Source organism: Telmatherina bonti (assembly GCF_933228915.1).
Source record: "Telmatherina bonti genome assembly, chromosome: 21".
Classification (NCBI taxonomy): Eukaryota; Metazoa; Chordata; class Actinopteri; order Atheriniformes; family Telmatherinidae; genus Telmatherina; species Telmatherina bonti.
This window is the reverse complement of record NC_136630.1, coordinates 9,450,723-9,464,781: the sequence shown is the minus strand read 5'-3', so window position 1 is coordinate 9,464,781 and position 14,059 is coordinate 9,450,723. Positions and strand designations below refer to the sequence as shown.

At 39.5% G+C, this 14,059-nt stretch overlaps 1 protein-coding gene across 1 annotated transcript in view; it reads left to right on the top strand.

The window, feature by feature from the left end:
- Positions 1–398: 398 nt before the first annotated feature.
- sdk2b (sidekick cell adhesion molecule 2b) overlaps positions 399–14,059 on the top strand; it is a gene marked incomplete at its 3' end in the record, with an annotated part of 102,176 nt that continues 88,515 nt past the window's right edge. The window contains exon 1 of the mRNA XM_079260372.1: positions 399–493. Coding sequence (XP_079116498.1) covers positions 414–493 — 80 coding nt within the window. The 5' untranslated portion in view covers positions 399–413. The remainder of the gene's footprint in view (positions 494–14,059) is intronic.

The following is a 14,059-nucleotide window of genomic DNA, read 5'->3' as shown; positions in this document are numbered from 1 at the left end:
TGCTAGATTAGATCACATCATCTGTCTATATGCAGTCTGATACAGTCTGATGCATCTAAGCATCAAATACTACTGCAGTCAAGTCTTTCCATCAAAATGATTTCCACAATTTTTGATTACCTGATTATCCTCATTATCAGGGCAGATACCTAAACTATGTAAACGTCAATGCCAATTATATCAGCATCCTTTTTTAACCTTTTTTGTACTCTTTCTCTTTTTGTGAATTTCAACATCCCGAATGAAGGATGTGAAATTGAAGAGTGTGTTTGAGTGTGATCATACTTATAATTATTTGATAAGGGATTAAATTCAAAATGTTATTCTTTGCAGATGACGTGCCTCCATACTTCAAGACAGAACCAGTGCGTAGCCAGCTCCATCTTGAACGCAACAGGCTGGTGTTGACCTGCATGGCAGAGGGAAGCTGGCCTCTGGAGTTTAAATGGATCCACAACAGCACAGAATTAACACGCTTTTCACTGGAGTACAGGTTAGTATGCACCTTTAAAACTGTTCAGCATTGCCCAACTTTATGCCATAAATGCCAATTACCTGCAATAAAAATGATTTTGAGATTAACTATTTTAACGATTCGTTTTAGTGTTTCATTGCCTAAGGTGGCTGTTCACGTGCTGGAGTCAAATTTTGAACTCTAAATTGTGTGTGTTTGTGCATGTGTGTGCGTATATGTGGGTGTTTAAATAGATAACACCTTTTAAAACATAGATACCAGCAGAACTCAAATGAAAAAGTCGGGATAAGATCATGTTTATCTTTGTCTAGCATGCTATCGTCCCTGAACTAGTTCTGGATCTTTGGACAAGGAAAGTGGTTCCATTCTTCAAATCAAATCAAATCAAACTTTATTTCTATAGCACTTTTCGTGCTTAAAAAAAATACAAAGTGCTTCACATAATAAAACAATTGACATCAAATAGATAAAACACACACACACACATACATCCAGTCTCCTTACACCCACCCACAACCACCCTTTCCCGTGCCTATTAGCCCCTATAACAGTTAACAGAGGATGAATGGCAAGGTACATGTGCACCACATAAGGAAACGATATCCTCAGAGTTACCATCACCCAGGCCATCACCATGGGGGCCACCCGGGTTCAGGCAGACAGGATCCACGACACAAATGTGAGGCTGCAGCGCTGGATCCCGACCAAGCGGCAACCTCCAGCAGTAAAGAGTGAAGCCATTGCGGAAGTGCATAAAACTGCAGTTCCCCCTTCATCCACTAGGGGCTGGCTGCAAAACAGAGCAAATCCCCATAGACTCACATGGTAAAAAGACCAACTTCAACATGTTTACAGCCTGGTTCAAAAATCCATTTTTGGTTAAATAGGTCAGGTTTACCTTCATGACAACTGTGGAGGGAGTGAATGTTTTTCTAACTCACCCGTTTTAAAGTAATTTAATCTCAAAGTTTGCCATATTTAAGGGCGGGTCCTTTTGATTGACAGGTACCGATCTCCGGCTTCAAGTCAGAAGAACGTAGAACAACCGCGGTTTTTAGCCGGTTAACAACGTGACTTAGCTTTAGCCCGCTTACCTCCATTAGCTGGTTAGCTACTGTTATCTCGGGGTTAGCTTGGTTAGCTTTTAGCTACAGAAAGCTCGGAGTTCACTCGATGTCAATCATCCGCCATGACGCTCACGGCTCCCCTCTCAGCTCCCCTCTCAGCTCCACCTCTTTGCCCATATTTGTATTTTCTGGGCGAAACAACGCATGGCGTTGGTAGGAACCGCCCACTGAGTTTCAATTCAGCTCTTCAGAAACCTATGGGTGACATCACGGAGACTCCGTCCATCTCTTTATATACAGTCTATGATCCCGACCCACCAGACGGGGACAACCCCCACAGCAACACCCAGGCAGTCAGAGCAGGGGCAGCCCTCAGTGAAGAGGACCCCAATGAGGATAGAACTGGAGTGATAACTAAAAGTAAAATCCATTCTAAAATAATAAAATTTAAACTAATATGTAAATAATTATATAAAATATATAAATAAATCTAATTAACTAAAAGAAGATTAAATAAAGGCTAATATAAGAAAATTAAAACTTAGTTAAAAGCTAAACTAAAAAGGTAGGTCTTGAGTGTTTTTGTAAAAAATATCAACAGTCTCTGCAGCCCTGATGCCCTCAGGCAGGCTGTTCCATAGGCAAGGCCCGTAATACTGAAATGTGGCCTCACCATATGTTTTGGTACGAATTTTAGGAAAAACTAAAAAGCCAGTACCTGAGGACCTCTTGTCTAATATTGGGAGTCTAGCTGCTCAACATTCCTGGGTGTTCTTTGTTCTATTTCGCATTTCATGATGCTCCAACTGCCAACTTGTTTCATTAAGCAAAAGGTCCAAATTTAATACGGATCATTTCAACTGCCTGATTCTCCTACTGTAATGTAGTTTTGTCTTGGTGAAATATGCAAGGCCTTAACTGAAAAATGGTAAATAGACTAGTACTTATATAGCGCTTCTCCGGTCATTCCCACCACATAAAGCACTTTACAATACATGTCACAGTTACCTATTCACACACACACACACACACACACACACACACACACACACACACACACACACAATTTTCATACCCCAATAGGCACATTGGGGGGCAATGTAGGGTTCAGTGTCTTGCCCAAGGACACCAAAGCATGTAGTCAGGTGAAGCCTGGAATCGATCCTCCTACTTTCTTGAAGTTGGTTTTAGTTGAAAGATGACAGCTACATCTACAGCTACCCTGTAAAACAGCTATAAAACCTGCTTCTGAGGTCATGCAGTGACTACCATAACTGGATCATATCTTTCATTATTTATACACCACTTACAGCCCCATCATGTAAGAATTACTCCCATATAGTGGTTGGAAGGTAACATCTTTGCTTTTTGATCTTTTTGTCTTTTAGGACTTTGACATCTTGTATCCCAATTACATTTTCTTAATTCTAAAATGAAAGTAATATTTAAACAGAATCGTATCTGTAAACTCTTAACAATTCCATAATTATTGTCTTCTGTCCCAACAGATTGCTCAAGTACTTTTTCAAATCATGCCAATTATTGTTTCATTTCACAAAAGCCAAGTGAACGATTTCTTGCTATTTTGCCTTTGATTTTATTATGTTATTATGTCAGCCTCTATCCTTCCCATCCTGGCTCTGTGACCTCCATCACTGTCTCTGGAGAGGCTGCAAACAAGCGAAAGGCGTGAATGAGGGTTAGGGCAGGAGATAAACCGTCTTTAATGGTAACTGGAAGATCCTAATCATGTGGCAAACATTGCTCTTATCTTGGAGAGCAGTGTCTCTGCACTGAGACTTTCCACAGCGGTGTAAATGAAGCACTGGAGGATTGAGGGAAGGCTTGCTGACACACAGCTGATCTTAGCTGAACTGTTGTGCTTGTATTTGAGAAAGAGAGTGAATGTGAAAACAACAGAAGTTGAACATACAGGCAACATCAGCCCTTTTGATGGAGGACCTTTCTCTGGAGACAGATAACGCCAGAGTGGAAGCAGCAGCAGGAGAGGAAGGGCAAAAGTGACAAACAGATGCTGGGACAATTGATCAGAATGGACTGGACTTGAGATTAACACTGTTTGCTGGTGCCTAAGGGCCCTTTCGACTGTGTTATTGGGTGAATGATTGAGTGATAGAATGGTTGATTAAGCAGGCGCTCAGGAGGTACCAAGCTTTGAAAGGTTCTGCCTGTCAGGTGTTTATAGTGTATAGGTGTGATAAAAGTTTGCTGTTATTAGACTTCACAAAAACATGTTAAGACTGTCATTTTTTTCTTCCAAAAATTAAGTTGGAACAAATACACAGACTCAGACTGTCTAAACTCGTAGGCGATTCTAAATTTACTCAATGGGTTTTTCTGTTATTGGACAGCTGTGGCCTCCTCTTAGCTCCTTAGTACACATGATGAAGCTGTCTAGTTCCCATAACCTGTAACTGTTTCATGAATATGGCCAAAGATGTCCATCTGCTGGTAGTTGCACAAGAGTTTTAACTTTTGGTATCGTGTTTATGTTTACTGTGTAGTGTTGCATTGCTAAACTATGTGCAATAAGCAGTGTGACTTAAAATATCACATTGTGCCTCGAGTTCGATTATAGGTTCTTCTTGTGAAACAATACAGATGGGGCACATATCTTTGCAGATAATTTTTTCTTGCTTGTCGGAAATTGAATTTTTACGAGCCTCTGGCAAAGAGTCCTCTGCACTGCTGCATAGCAGGAAGTCAGACACTGTTAAACAGCTGATGTTCACTGGCTTATATGTTGTACCTCTGAGGCTTTAGTTTGGTATCAAGCTCACAGGTAAGCTGCCTGATTCATCATTGTTTTGTACTTACATGACAAACCTTTCTGTTGCTTGTTACTGCACATTTCAGGGTATGAAAATCCCAAATATTTTCAACACCACTTTCCATTTTTTCGAGTTGTAATTGGTCTGTTGATGGTACAAAAAGTAAGAATTACTGGCATCCAGCGCTGAAGATGGGCATTGAAATTATCTCTAGTGCCAAGCACAGTTGTGGATGAATGGTGGCTGTCAGTGGCCAAAATTCTTCCCGACATATGTATGTTTTCATCAGCATGTAGATCCAGTCGTCTCAGGTGCAGCGACGACTGCACCTGAAGCATGTACATGTGTAATGTCCTCTAAGTGCCTTACAAAGGCATTTCTCATCCCAAACGGTCCTCTAGCACCTGTCAAACAAATCGAATACTGCAGTTTTGAAGCTCTGAGGTTTCTTACTTGACACAGTTGTTCTTTCAGAGGCAATGTAGGAACAATAGTGGCAAAAAAATATGGAAGCAGCTATGTATGTGAATCGTTGCAAGTAGGTAAAAATGACTTATTCTTAGAGAGAGGAATAAACGAAAGACATTTATTTTTATGAAGTAGTACTGGTATAAAACAGTTTTTGAGGATATTTTTAATTTCTGTCATTTACCTGGAAACATGATGCACTGCACACATCATTAGGTGCCTGCATATAACTTTATGTGGAAGAACTGACAACGATATAAGAAGTGGAGAGAAAAACATCTCCAGTTGAGATGGACATGACGGAGGACACAACTGTGCTCACACCAGTGGCTAATCTTTGGGGATTTTTGGCAAGAACATCATTTGGCAGTAAAAGCAATGCAAATGACGGGAAATTGTAGATTAATATTTTTACTTTCCATCTCCAGTTTTTTTGGAACTAAAATGATCCAAGTCTGCATTAGGTCGAAGTGCTACTGTAGTCACCTCTGCTGGAAATGCACAACAATGCAAAATAATTTTGGTGTTCCAACAGCTCCGCCAGTACAGTCTTGACTTCTCAAGCATTTTCTTTACAAAAAAAAAAAAAAAAACACAAGTGAAACACATGAAAATGTTCTAAAACCACATGATTGCACATGTGGACCACATATGGTTTAATTGTGCATGGGTGCTCTGTCTCTCAGATGACCGATCTCATGAAGTTCAGAATATAATGACGGAGCTCATTGGCTGAAAGTAACTATGCTGTTAATCTGTTCTGTTCTATTGTATCCACTGTTGTTAATTGTTCTGAAAATTTGCCTTTTTTAGGGAGTTTTCTAAATCTACTTTGTTTATTATAAACTCTGCCACCTAATGGCCGTACAACGGAAGCAACAGCTAAGCTGCGTATAGTGGCTAAAGAGCTATTTTCTCCAAGCACACTGACTGAGCAGTCGTATATGGCATGTCTCTACCAATCCTCGCATCAAACGCTTTTACAAAATGAAATCCTTGCTCTGAAGAGTGCACCACGTCTCCTGAGTTAATACTCACACCGTAATTGTTTAGCACTCTGCATATGCTAATTAGCTACATTTAGCTGATAGCTGGAGAATGGGCATGTAGAGCAAATGTGCTTCATGTGTTCTTATCATGTGGACTACATAGAAACATTCCAAAAACCACGTTAATGTGGCCATTTTCGGCAAGACGTTCCACATGTAAAAAACGTATCAAACTTTTGTGAAGCACATGTGAACCACATATGTTAAGCATGTGTGATTTACAAGTTAGACACATATGGAAAAACATTTTCAACATGTGTACTAAATGTAAAAAAACATGTGGACCAAATGAAAATATTCCCAAACCATATGTTTTAGACCACAAGTCTCCACTTTCTTGTGTGTTTTCCTATTTTTGCATTCATCTTCTAGTGTAGGGTAGTGTGTGTATATGTGTTTGCGCTGTTAGCATGCACACTCCTCCTCGGTCCTTAAGTTGGCCTTTCTTTGTGCCAGGAGAGTATTTCAGCAGAGCAGATCCCCATATTAATGAGGTTATGGAAGAGGTCCCCAGTGCTGAGCGCTGCTTTAAATATTGACACCGTGCGACTTGACCTTGTGTCCTCTGGCAAGCGATCAATACTGCAAAGTCTGCGTGGGCATTATTATTCAACATGTAGGTGTGTGAGAGGGAGAGAGAGTGCTGGAAGAGGTAAGCGAGTGGCGCATGAAGCGATCTGTTGTTAGGAGATGCTGCTCCTAGGAGGATCCAGGCTCCTTATTGACTTCTGTAACATAACACAACACATAATGACTATGTGCATACAAGTATTTATGATATTTGGTCATCACCTAAAATAGAGGATTTTACAGATCAGCAGCTAAATTAGAAATAAATTTTCAACATGATTTAAATGACTGAAGAAATATCCGGCACCTGAAGTTTTAGGGCTTATCATCTGGTCCATAAAGACGCAGCACTGCACCATGGCTTTGTATCACATGGCTAAAACCTCCTGGGTGATTACCTGGCACTCCACCAGTCTTTATGCTGCCAATTAACCTGGAAACTTAATTAAGAGAGTTAATTATTAATCAAACCTCAAGGGCCGTTTTTGTTTGTCAATTGATTCTTGGCTGGGTTGCAGGAGAGCAGTCTCTGCTTCCTAGAATAGTAACCTTTTTTTTATCCCCCCCGGTTTTTACTTTGTAATGGACAGGCAGGAGAAATAACACAGGCAGAAAATAACAAATGCAAACTAATCAACAGTTATTCACTGGGAGAAGCAGAGTGGCGTGATGAAGGAGGCACAAGCGCGAAAGCAGCATCATTCCTGTCAATGGACTTTTGATCTTTATCTGAACGTATGTACGTTTTACATGGAGTTGTCCATTTTTGAAGAGTGAAAATTAGTTGTTTTCTTCCCCCTACAATCACTGCAGAAGAAGGTAAACTCTGGAGTTTTTGCAATCATCCAAAGAAGAAGAAGAAAAAAAAAAAAAAAGAAAACAGGAAATGAGATTAACATTTTGACAGCTGGCGTAATGGAGTGTCACTGTGGTCTCTCCAGTAATGACTTGTCTCTGTCAAACATGGCAACATACCCAGAAATAGTCAACTAATACATTTCTAATGTTTGCAGATCAAACATCAAGGTCTACTATTTAGTTTAAGTTTGTATTTTCTTGTCTTCATTCCTCATCATTTTTCTTCCACCCTTCCTCTTTGTTCATCGTTTCACACGTGTGAGTTGCCATCAAGCATCCTAAACATGTGTAATTTCATGGTAGCTCGGAACAAATTAACACAGGTTCACAAAAATATTAATCCACCTCTATGGGGAAGAGACGACACGGTCAGCTTGCTAACTGGATGGAAATGAAGAGAAAGCAGGGGGCAAGGCGGTAGTAGATGTCAGCATGTGTTTGCCTTGCGAGTTTCTGCCTTTGGGCTTCACCTGATGAGGCGACACACTTGGCTGAGTCAAAAATGGTTAACTCCAGAATTTGCATTTAGCTGCTCTTGTCCTTGATTATAAATGTGTTCAACATGGTTTTGGATTTGTAACAACTGAAGCAGAATCCACCTTTTGACCTCCGTAAAACAACAATCTGTTATAAGCTATTTAAACATTTCTGAAGAGCAAATTCCTCCAGAGCCACACACAACATAGCCTGTTCAGATTTCCTACTTTTCATTTCCTTTTTTTTTTTTTTTTTTGTGCAATATTCATAAATACTACAAATGGGCACATCAAGTGGTGGGTTAAGAGTGCATGTGTTCAAAGCGAAATGAAAAAAGGAAGAACCGCCGCAGTAAATAGATTTTTCAATTTACTCATTTTCATTCTCACTTTCCATCTCACATTTTCTCTTTATGTTGTTTTCTTCAGTGTGTTCCACAAATTCTTATGTTTCCGTTATTCATTTCTGCTCTCAGTTCATTTAAGTAGTTTTTGGTGAGCGCCTTTATGCTTCAGAAAGTGTAATTAATCTATGTACCTGTGCATTTCTTTTGTCTTAAGTAATTTCTCCTGTTTAAGAACCAACAATTTGACCCTAAAGAGTCTTTATATTATGAATAAAAGTGGGAAAAGAATACATTAATTGCATAGCATGTTCAAATGGCACTTAACAGTGTAAAGTGGCAATGTACCTGAACAACACAGCCTATTAATTTAAACTAATTCGGCATATGTTTTCATAATAAATGGTTATGTAAGGCTTATTCTTGCTCCCAAGTTGCACTTGTTGTAAATTCACTTGGAATATTAGGCTGAGGTCTTTTAGTAGCCAACAAAATGATGGTTTCAAGATTTTATGGAGAAATGCAGTGCGAGACCTCCAGTTTAGCTAAATCTGAAACATGTTTTCTAAATAATTTACTTTACTTGCTATTATTTAAAGTAGAACAACTCACCTTAAATAGAATTTTGCAATTTATCTCCCCCCCCCCTAAAAAAAAGAAACAGGCTAAGAGGCTACTCTGGAATCCAATTCCATCCTGTCTCTTCTCTGAGCTCTCTCTTACTAGTAAAGGTCAGTGTGATTTTTGACTGAATTAGCCACAATACATAGTCAAAAAGGAAAGTGTGTTCATATGTAGTTGCCCGTGTGTGTGAGACGCAGTGCAATTAAGCAAAACACAGCTACCATGTGATGCTTGGGATGTAAAAAGATGCATCAGGACCCTGCAATCACTGCTTTAGGAATGTTCATAATAAATATAATATAGTGTGATATCAAAATGAGTCAGAAGCATTTTTAGAAGAATTCAGAAGAATTTTAAGGTTAAAAATGGATGTAGTATTGCTTTAAGGCATGACAACTTATCAGGTTTGTTTTTTAATTATACCTGTTTGAGTAAACTGGGGGGAAAAAAAACCATGGTTAACCCTTTGAGACTCTTCTCTAAAAGGTTGGGACCAGAGAAGTAAAATGTTGGAAAAGTAACTAACACAAATAAAAATAACTAAATGTGCATTTGACAATTAATTATATTATCTTGCAAGTACGCGATGAGTATGAAAAGTGCCGTTTAGGAGAGGCTGGGCCTCTCAGATGTAAATATAGACAGATTTTTACCAATCTGCAAGAAAATGCTTCTATAAATTGTGGATTAATTTCAGGAAAAAAGTTCCTGAACATAGAATTACAAAGACTTTGAACATTGCACCATTCACAGAGGCATCAAAAGATTCAGAGACTTAGAAGGAATCTCTGTGCGCATGGGGACAATGCTGAAGGTCAAAAGCAGATGCTCATGATCTTCAGGCCCTCAGGCGACGGTGCGTTAAAAAGGGAGGGCTGGTTCTCCACTGGAAATCACTGCATGAATTCAGGAAAACTTCCAGAAATGTCCGTCTGTAAACATGGTGCACCACATGGCGTCTGTGTGTATCTACAAATGCAGATTAAAGCTCCATCGTGCAGAGAAGAAGCCATGTGTGAACACAATCCAGTCAAATGCTGCTGTCTTCCTTTCTGGGCCAAAACTCATTGATAACAGTGTGATGGTGTGGAGTTACAGTACGACGTGCACAGATCACACCAACATTTCTGAAGAGGGCAGAGGTTTTAAAGCATCATCTTGTCCCGTTAAGACATGTTGTTTTAAAAAGGCCTTGCATATTAGACAAAGCTGAGCCACACACTGCATCCATCACAACAGCATTTCTTCACACATTTATTCATTTTTGCAGTTCTAGTATGAATAAAGTTCAGTTCTATGAGATTTACAAAATCATTCTATTTTTATTTACATATTAGACAGAATATCTACTTTTTGGAATTAATATTATTTACTATAATATTTGGTTTAATAAAAATAGGCTTTACTGCTTTAATGGCGTATATCTAAACAGCTACTGTTGCTGCCCTCTGTGCTTTTTTTTTTTTTAACAGAAATTCACTCCTGTATTACACTTTACAGAAAAAATGACATGGAGCCTGACTAAATTTATTCAGCAATAAATATCTGTAAGCTTTAAAACCTGAGTGGTCTGACTATACAGTTTTCTAGTTGCGGCATCTCCTCTCATATCTTATCTGTCACCTACTGACTGGAATATCCAGTCTGAGCTCCCGTCCCTTTTAGGTTTCCCTCTCGAGAGGTCTGCAATGTTCTGCTCTGGTAGTTATGCAGGCTTTACCCAAATGTGTTTCATTCTGATGTCATTAAGTTCAAGAAGAAATACTCTGGACTACAAATGAGACATCTTGGGGGACTTGGAACGGTGTCTTTTTCTGTCTCATTTTGTCACCATGTTAGCTCCACGGAGATTAGTGTTATTTCTGCTAAAGAGGAAGAATAGCAGTCACATCCAGGTACAGCACTTCAAGCGGTCACATCGCGGTCAGGGAGGCTTCAGACACAGCCAGCCAAGCAGCATCTCTCTGTGGATGACCTTAATGGATTCCTGGCCGTTACCTTAAGTGTCCATTTTCTGTCTACTTGTTTGTTGTTTTTTTGTTGTTATTTTGTTTTTTTGTCTTCCACAACCAAAAAGATGCAATAGATTTTTGTACCTTTTCCTCCCTCACTCTTGCACTCCATCAACCTTTCTCTTGTATGGGCAAGAAGGTGAGTGAAAAACCCAAGAGAGAACAAGAAAGGTTGCTTTATAATGCACACATACCTTAGTGCTTTCAGTTGTTACAGATGTTTCTCTGATAGGGAATCTAAAAGAAGCATTATTAAACATCTGTTCTGCCACAAAAAAAAAAAAAAAATAACCTAAATATATATTAAATAAATAAAAGGACACACAATATTCACATGAATATCATTTTCTCTCATGCGGTTGTGTTATATCCTCCTGACTACCAGGAAAAAAAAAAAGTGTAACTACAAATGTCCACTGCGTAGGACATTGCTTAAACTTTTAAATATTGTGGTAAAATATAGTTGTATTAATCTAAGAAACAATTTAATGTGTTTATAAGATATTCAATGAAAATATAACTACAAAATTTCAAGTAAAAATCAGCACAAAGGAAAGTATTATGGACTTTTGCTCTTCCCATAAAACATGCTTGTGGCAATGGAGGCCTCAAGCCTCAAGGAGGCCTCTTGGAGAGAAAGAAAGTTCACAAAGACCCCCCCCCCCCCCCCCCCACACACACACACACAAATGAGGTACCATTTAAAAGCACTAAATGTCCTCTTTAAAGACCAAAAGGTGTTAGTTCAGTGGCATTCAGGGAGATGAAAATATTTAGGTTTACAAAGGTCCTCCACAGAGGACAAATTGAACTACTGGTAGTCAGGAGGATATATGTGTTATATCAGATTTCGACACGTTTTCTTTCAACCGCTCAGACTTTTGATCCAAAATCAAAGACTTTTCAATTACGGGCCTCCCGAAAGAGCTACCATCCGCCCCAGCATCTATATGGCTTGTCATTTGTGACACGTGTGCCCGTGTTTGAACATGAAACAATGAACCACTGTTTACTATCAGAGATGCATCTCTGCTTTCATGATGTCTCTGCAACTCAGAGGGGGGGGGAAAAAAATACCCAAAGAGAAATTCATATGAAATAGTAATCTTGCAAATTGTGTCCATCAGACACTTGTCTTTCTGTTTTATCTCTTGAAAAGACGGAACACATGGAGGCCCTTCTCCCCCGGGCCTTTAGACAAATTACCCACTATTGATTTCCAGTAGCTTAAGCCAGAAGTCCCTGTTACCTGTCATGTATTGTATGTGGTAGCTATTAAGAAGACAGTACAATATCGGAATGAACTCTCATAATTTAGAGGAGATTGCCAACATAATTTGATACACTTTCACAAGACATCACTCCCCAAAACTGAGGAGTATAATATTGATTTGTTTTCACAGACGTTGCCTTTGGCTCAGTGAAACTGTAAATGCATGCGTTTGATTTTCCGTCAGCGTGCAGCACTCCTCAAACATTTAGCTTGATCTGTTGATCTGTGTGGTGGATATTTTAAGCTCATGATCAGACTAAACAGGCATGTAATCATCCCATTAGAACAGTGCCGCACATCAATCCATCAACACCCCTATCCACCCCCCCCTCCCTTTAAAATAAATAAGCAATTAGGCTGTCAAAACTAATAATTTTCCAATGTACCTGCTTTTTGTTTATGTGATACAAGCTGTTCAAGTGTGACAAGTTGCAGCGCGACGCTGTGAGGTAGCTCATTAACAGAAGCGAAGTAGCATCAGACTGTTGTATGAAGGCGGTGACCTTTCTGTTAACTCCAAACTGTAACTTAAAAAAAAAAAAAAGAAAAAGTATAATTACCATGAGCAAGCCGCGGCCGACTGCGCCATGTGTCCGCTTTTAGTCACGATCTGATTGTTGCAACATTAGGCGCCTCTGGATCAGGAACCTGTGTGAAAACTCTTGGAAGCGATAGCAAACCTGGTGCCAGCAGTATGAAAAGATGTATCATTGCCATCCCTAAAGTACCACCTTTTATTATTTATTGTGTTGCATAGATATAACGTCCTTGCAAAGCTTCAGTGTGGGTTTGCGATGTTGCTGGTTAACTAGCAATTAAAGGGAAATGTTATTGCGGCTAACCTTGGGAACAGGCATGATCTTATAATGAGAGCACTGTCAATAAAACGCATTGCAGCCACCTTTAGTGAAGGATTATAGTCTTACCACTTATCCTTCGCAATCTCTATCTTTCCCTCTGTTTGCCACTATCTTTCCAGATTTTAATTCTTCCAGCGGTCCTCCTAACCTACCAAGTCCTCCCTCTTTCTGATGTCCCTCTATCTGTCTCCCTGCCACTCCTCCATCTAATCATTTCTCCTGAGTGGGGCTAATTAAAGGGGATCTGACGGAGTGCGCTGACCACAGGAACATCAATCAATCTCTGTCCAACACAGCAAGCCCCCGCTGACTCCCCCAACCTGCTGCCAACGCATGCAACTCCCCAAAGGTTAATTGTATTCATTATATAAGGGACAGGGCGAGAGAGGGAGACAAAGAATAAGAGAGAATAGTGTCTAAAGTCACCCTGACGGTTCTGGCTTTTGGTTGAACCCTCTGTAGGCCACGAATATGTTAAACTTAGAGCAACACCACCACCTGTCACCTGTTTCCTTCTTAATCTTTTCTATCCAAACCCTGAGGCGACTTCCACACTTCTGCGTCTTTTCTCCACTGTATCTCCCTTTAATCTATGCATAACCATACGTAATTGTATTAATTTAGTTGATGGAACATATAAAGGAGTCACACATCATTAACAGAGAATCCTGATTGGTTGATTAAGCCTTAACAGACTTTGGGCTGAAACTCATTTAGTCCCTCGGGTCCAAGTGACGGTGCTGGTAACGAAGTTTGACACCGTTTCATTTTATGTTATAGATATAAGCGGCCTTTCATCAAACCCAGTGATTTGTTAAAGCAGCAAATTCCAAAGACCACTGCACCATTTTGTAACGTTAGAATTACAATTTAAAGCTTGGTGATGCTAAGCTAGGAGCAGTTCTATTTTTTCATATTTAATGCCTAATAGTATGTGTTTAGTTTAAAGGCATATTTTTCAGCACAGGGTATTTCAGACTGGATCAGTCTCAGGCTGCACACAGAAATGGAAAAAATTGCATCTGAAATGTGACTGCAGTAGTTTGATTTTCTGTAATAGTTCTGGATGGAAGAATATTTCTAAATTAGAATGGTTTTACATTATTGGACTATTATTTTCTTCTCATGCATGACTGGGAAATAACTACATTTTCTACTAATTGAGATACGGATGACTTATGTGAAGTAAGG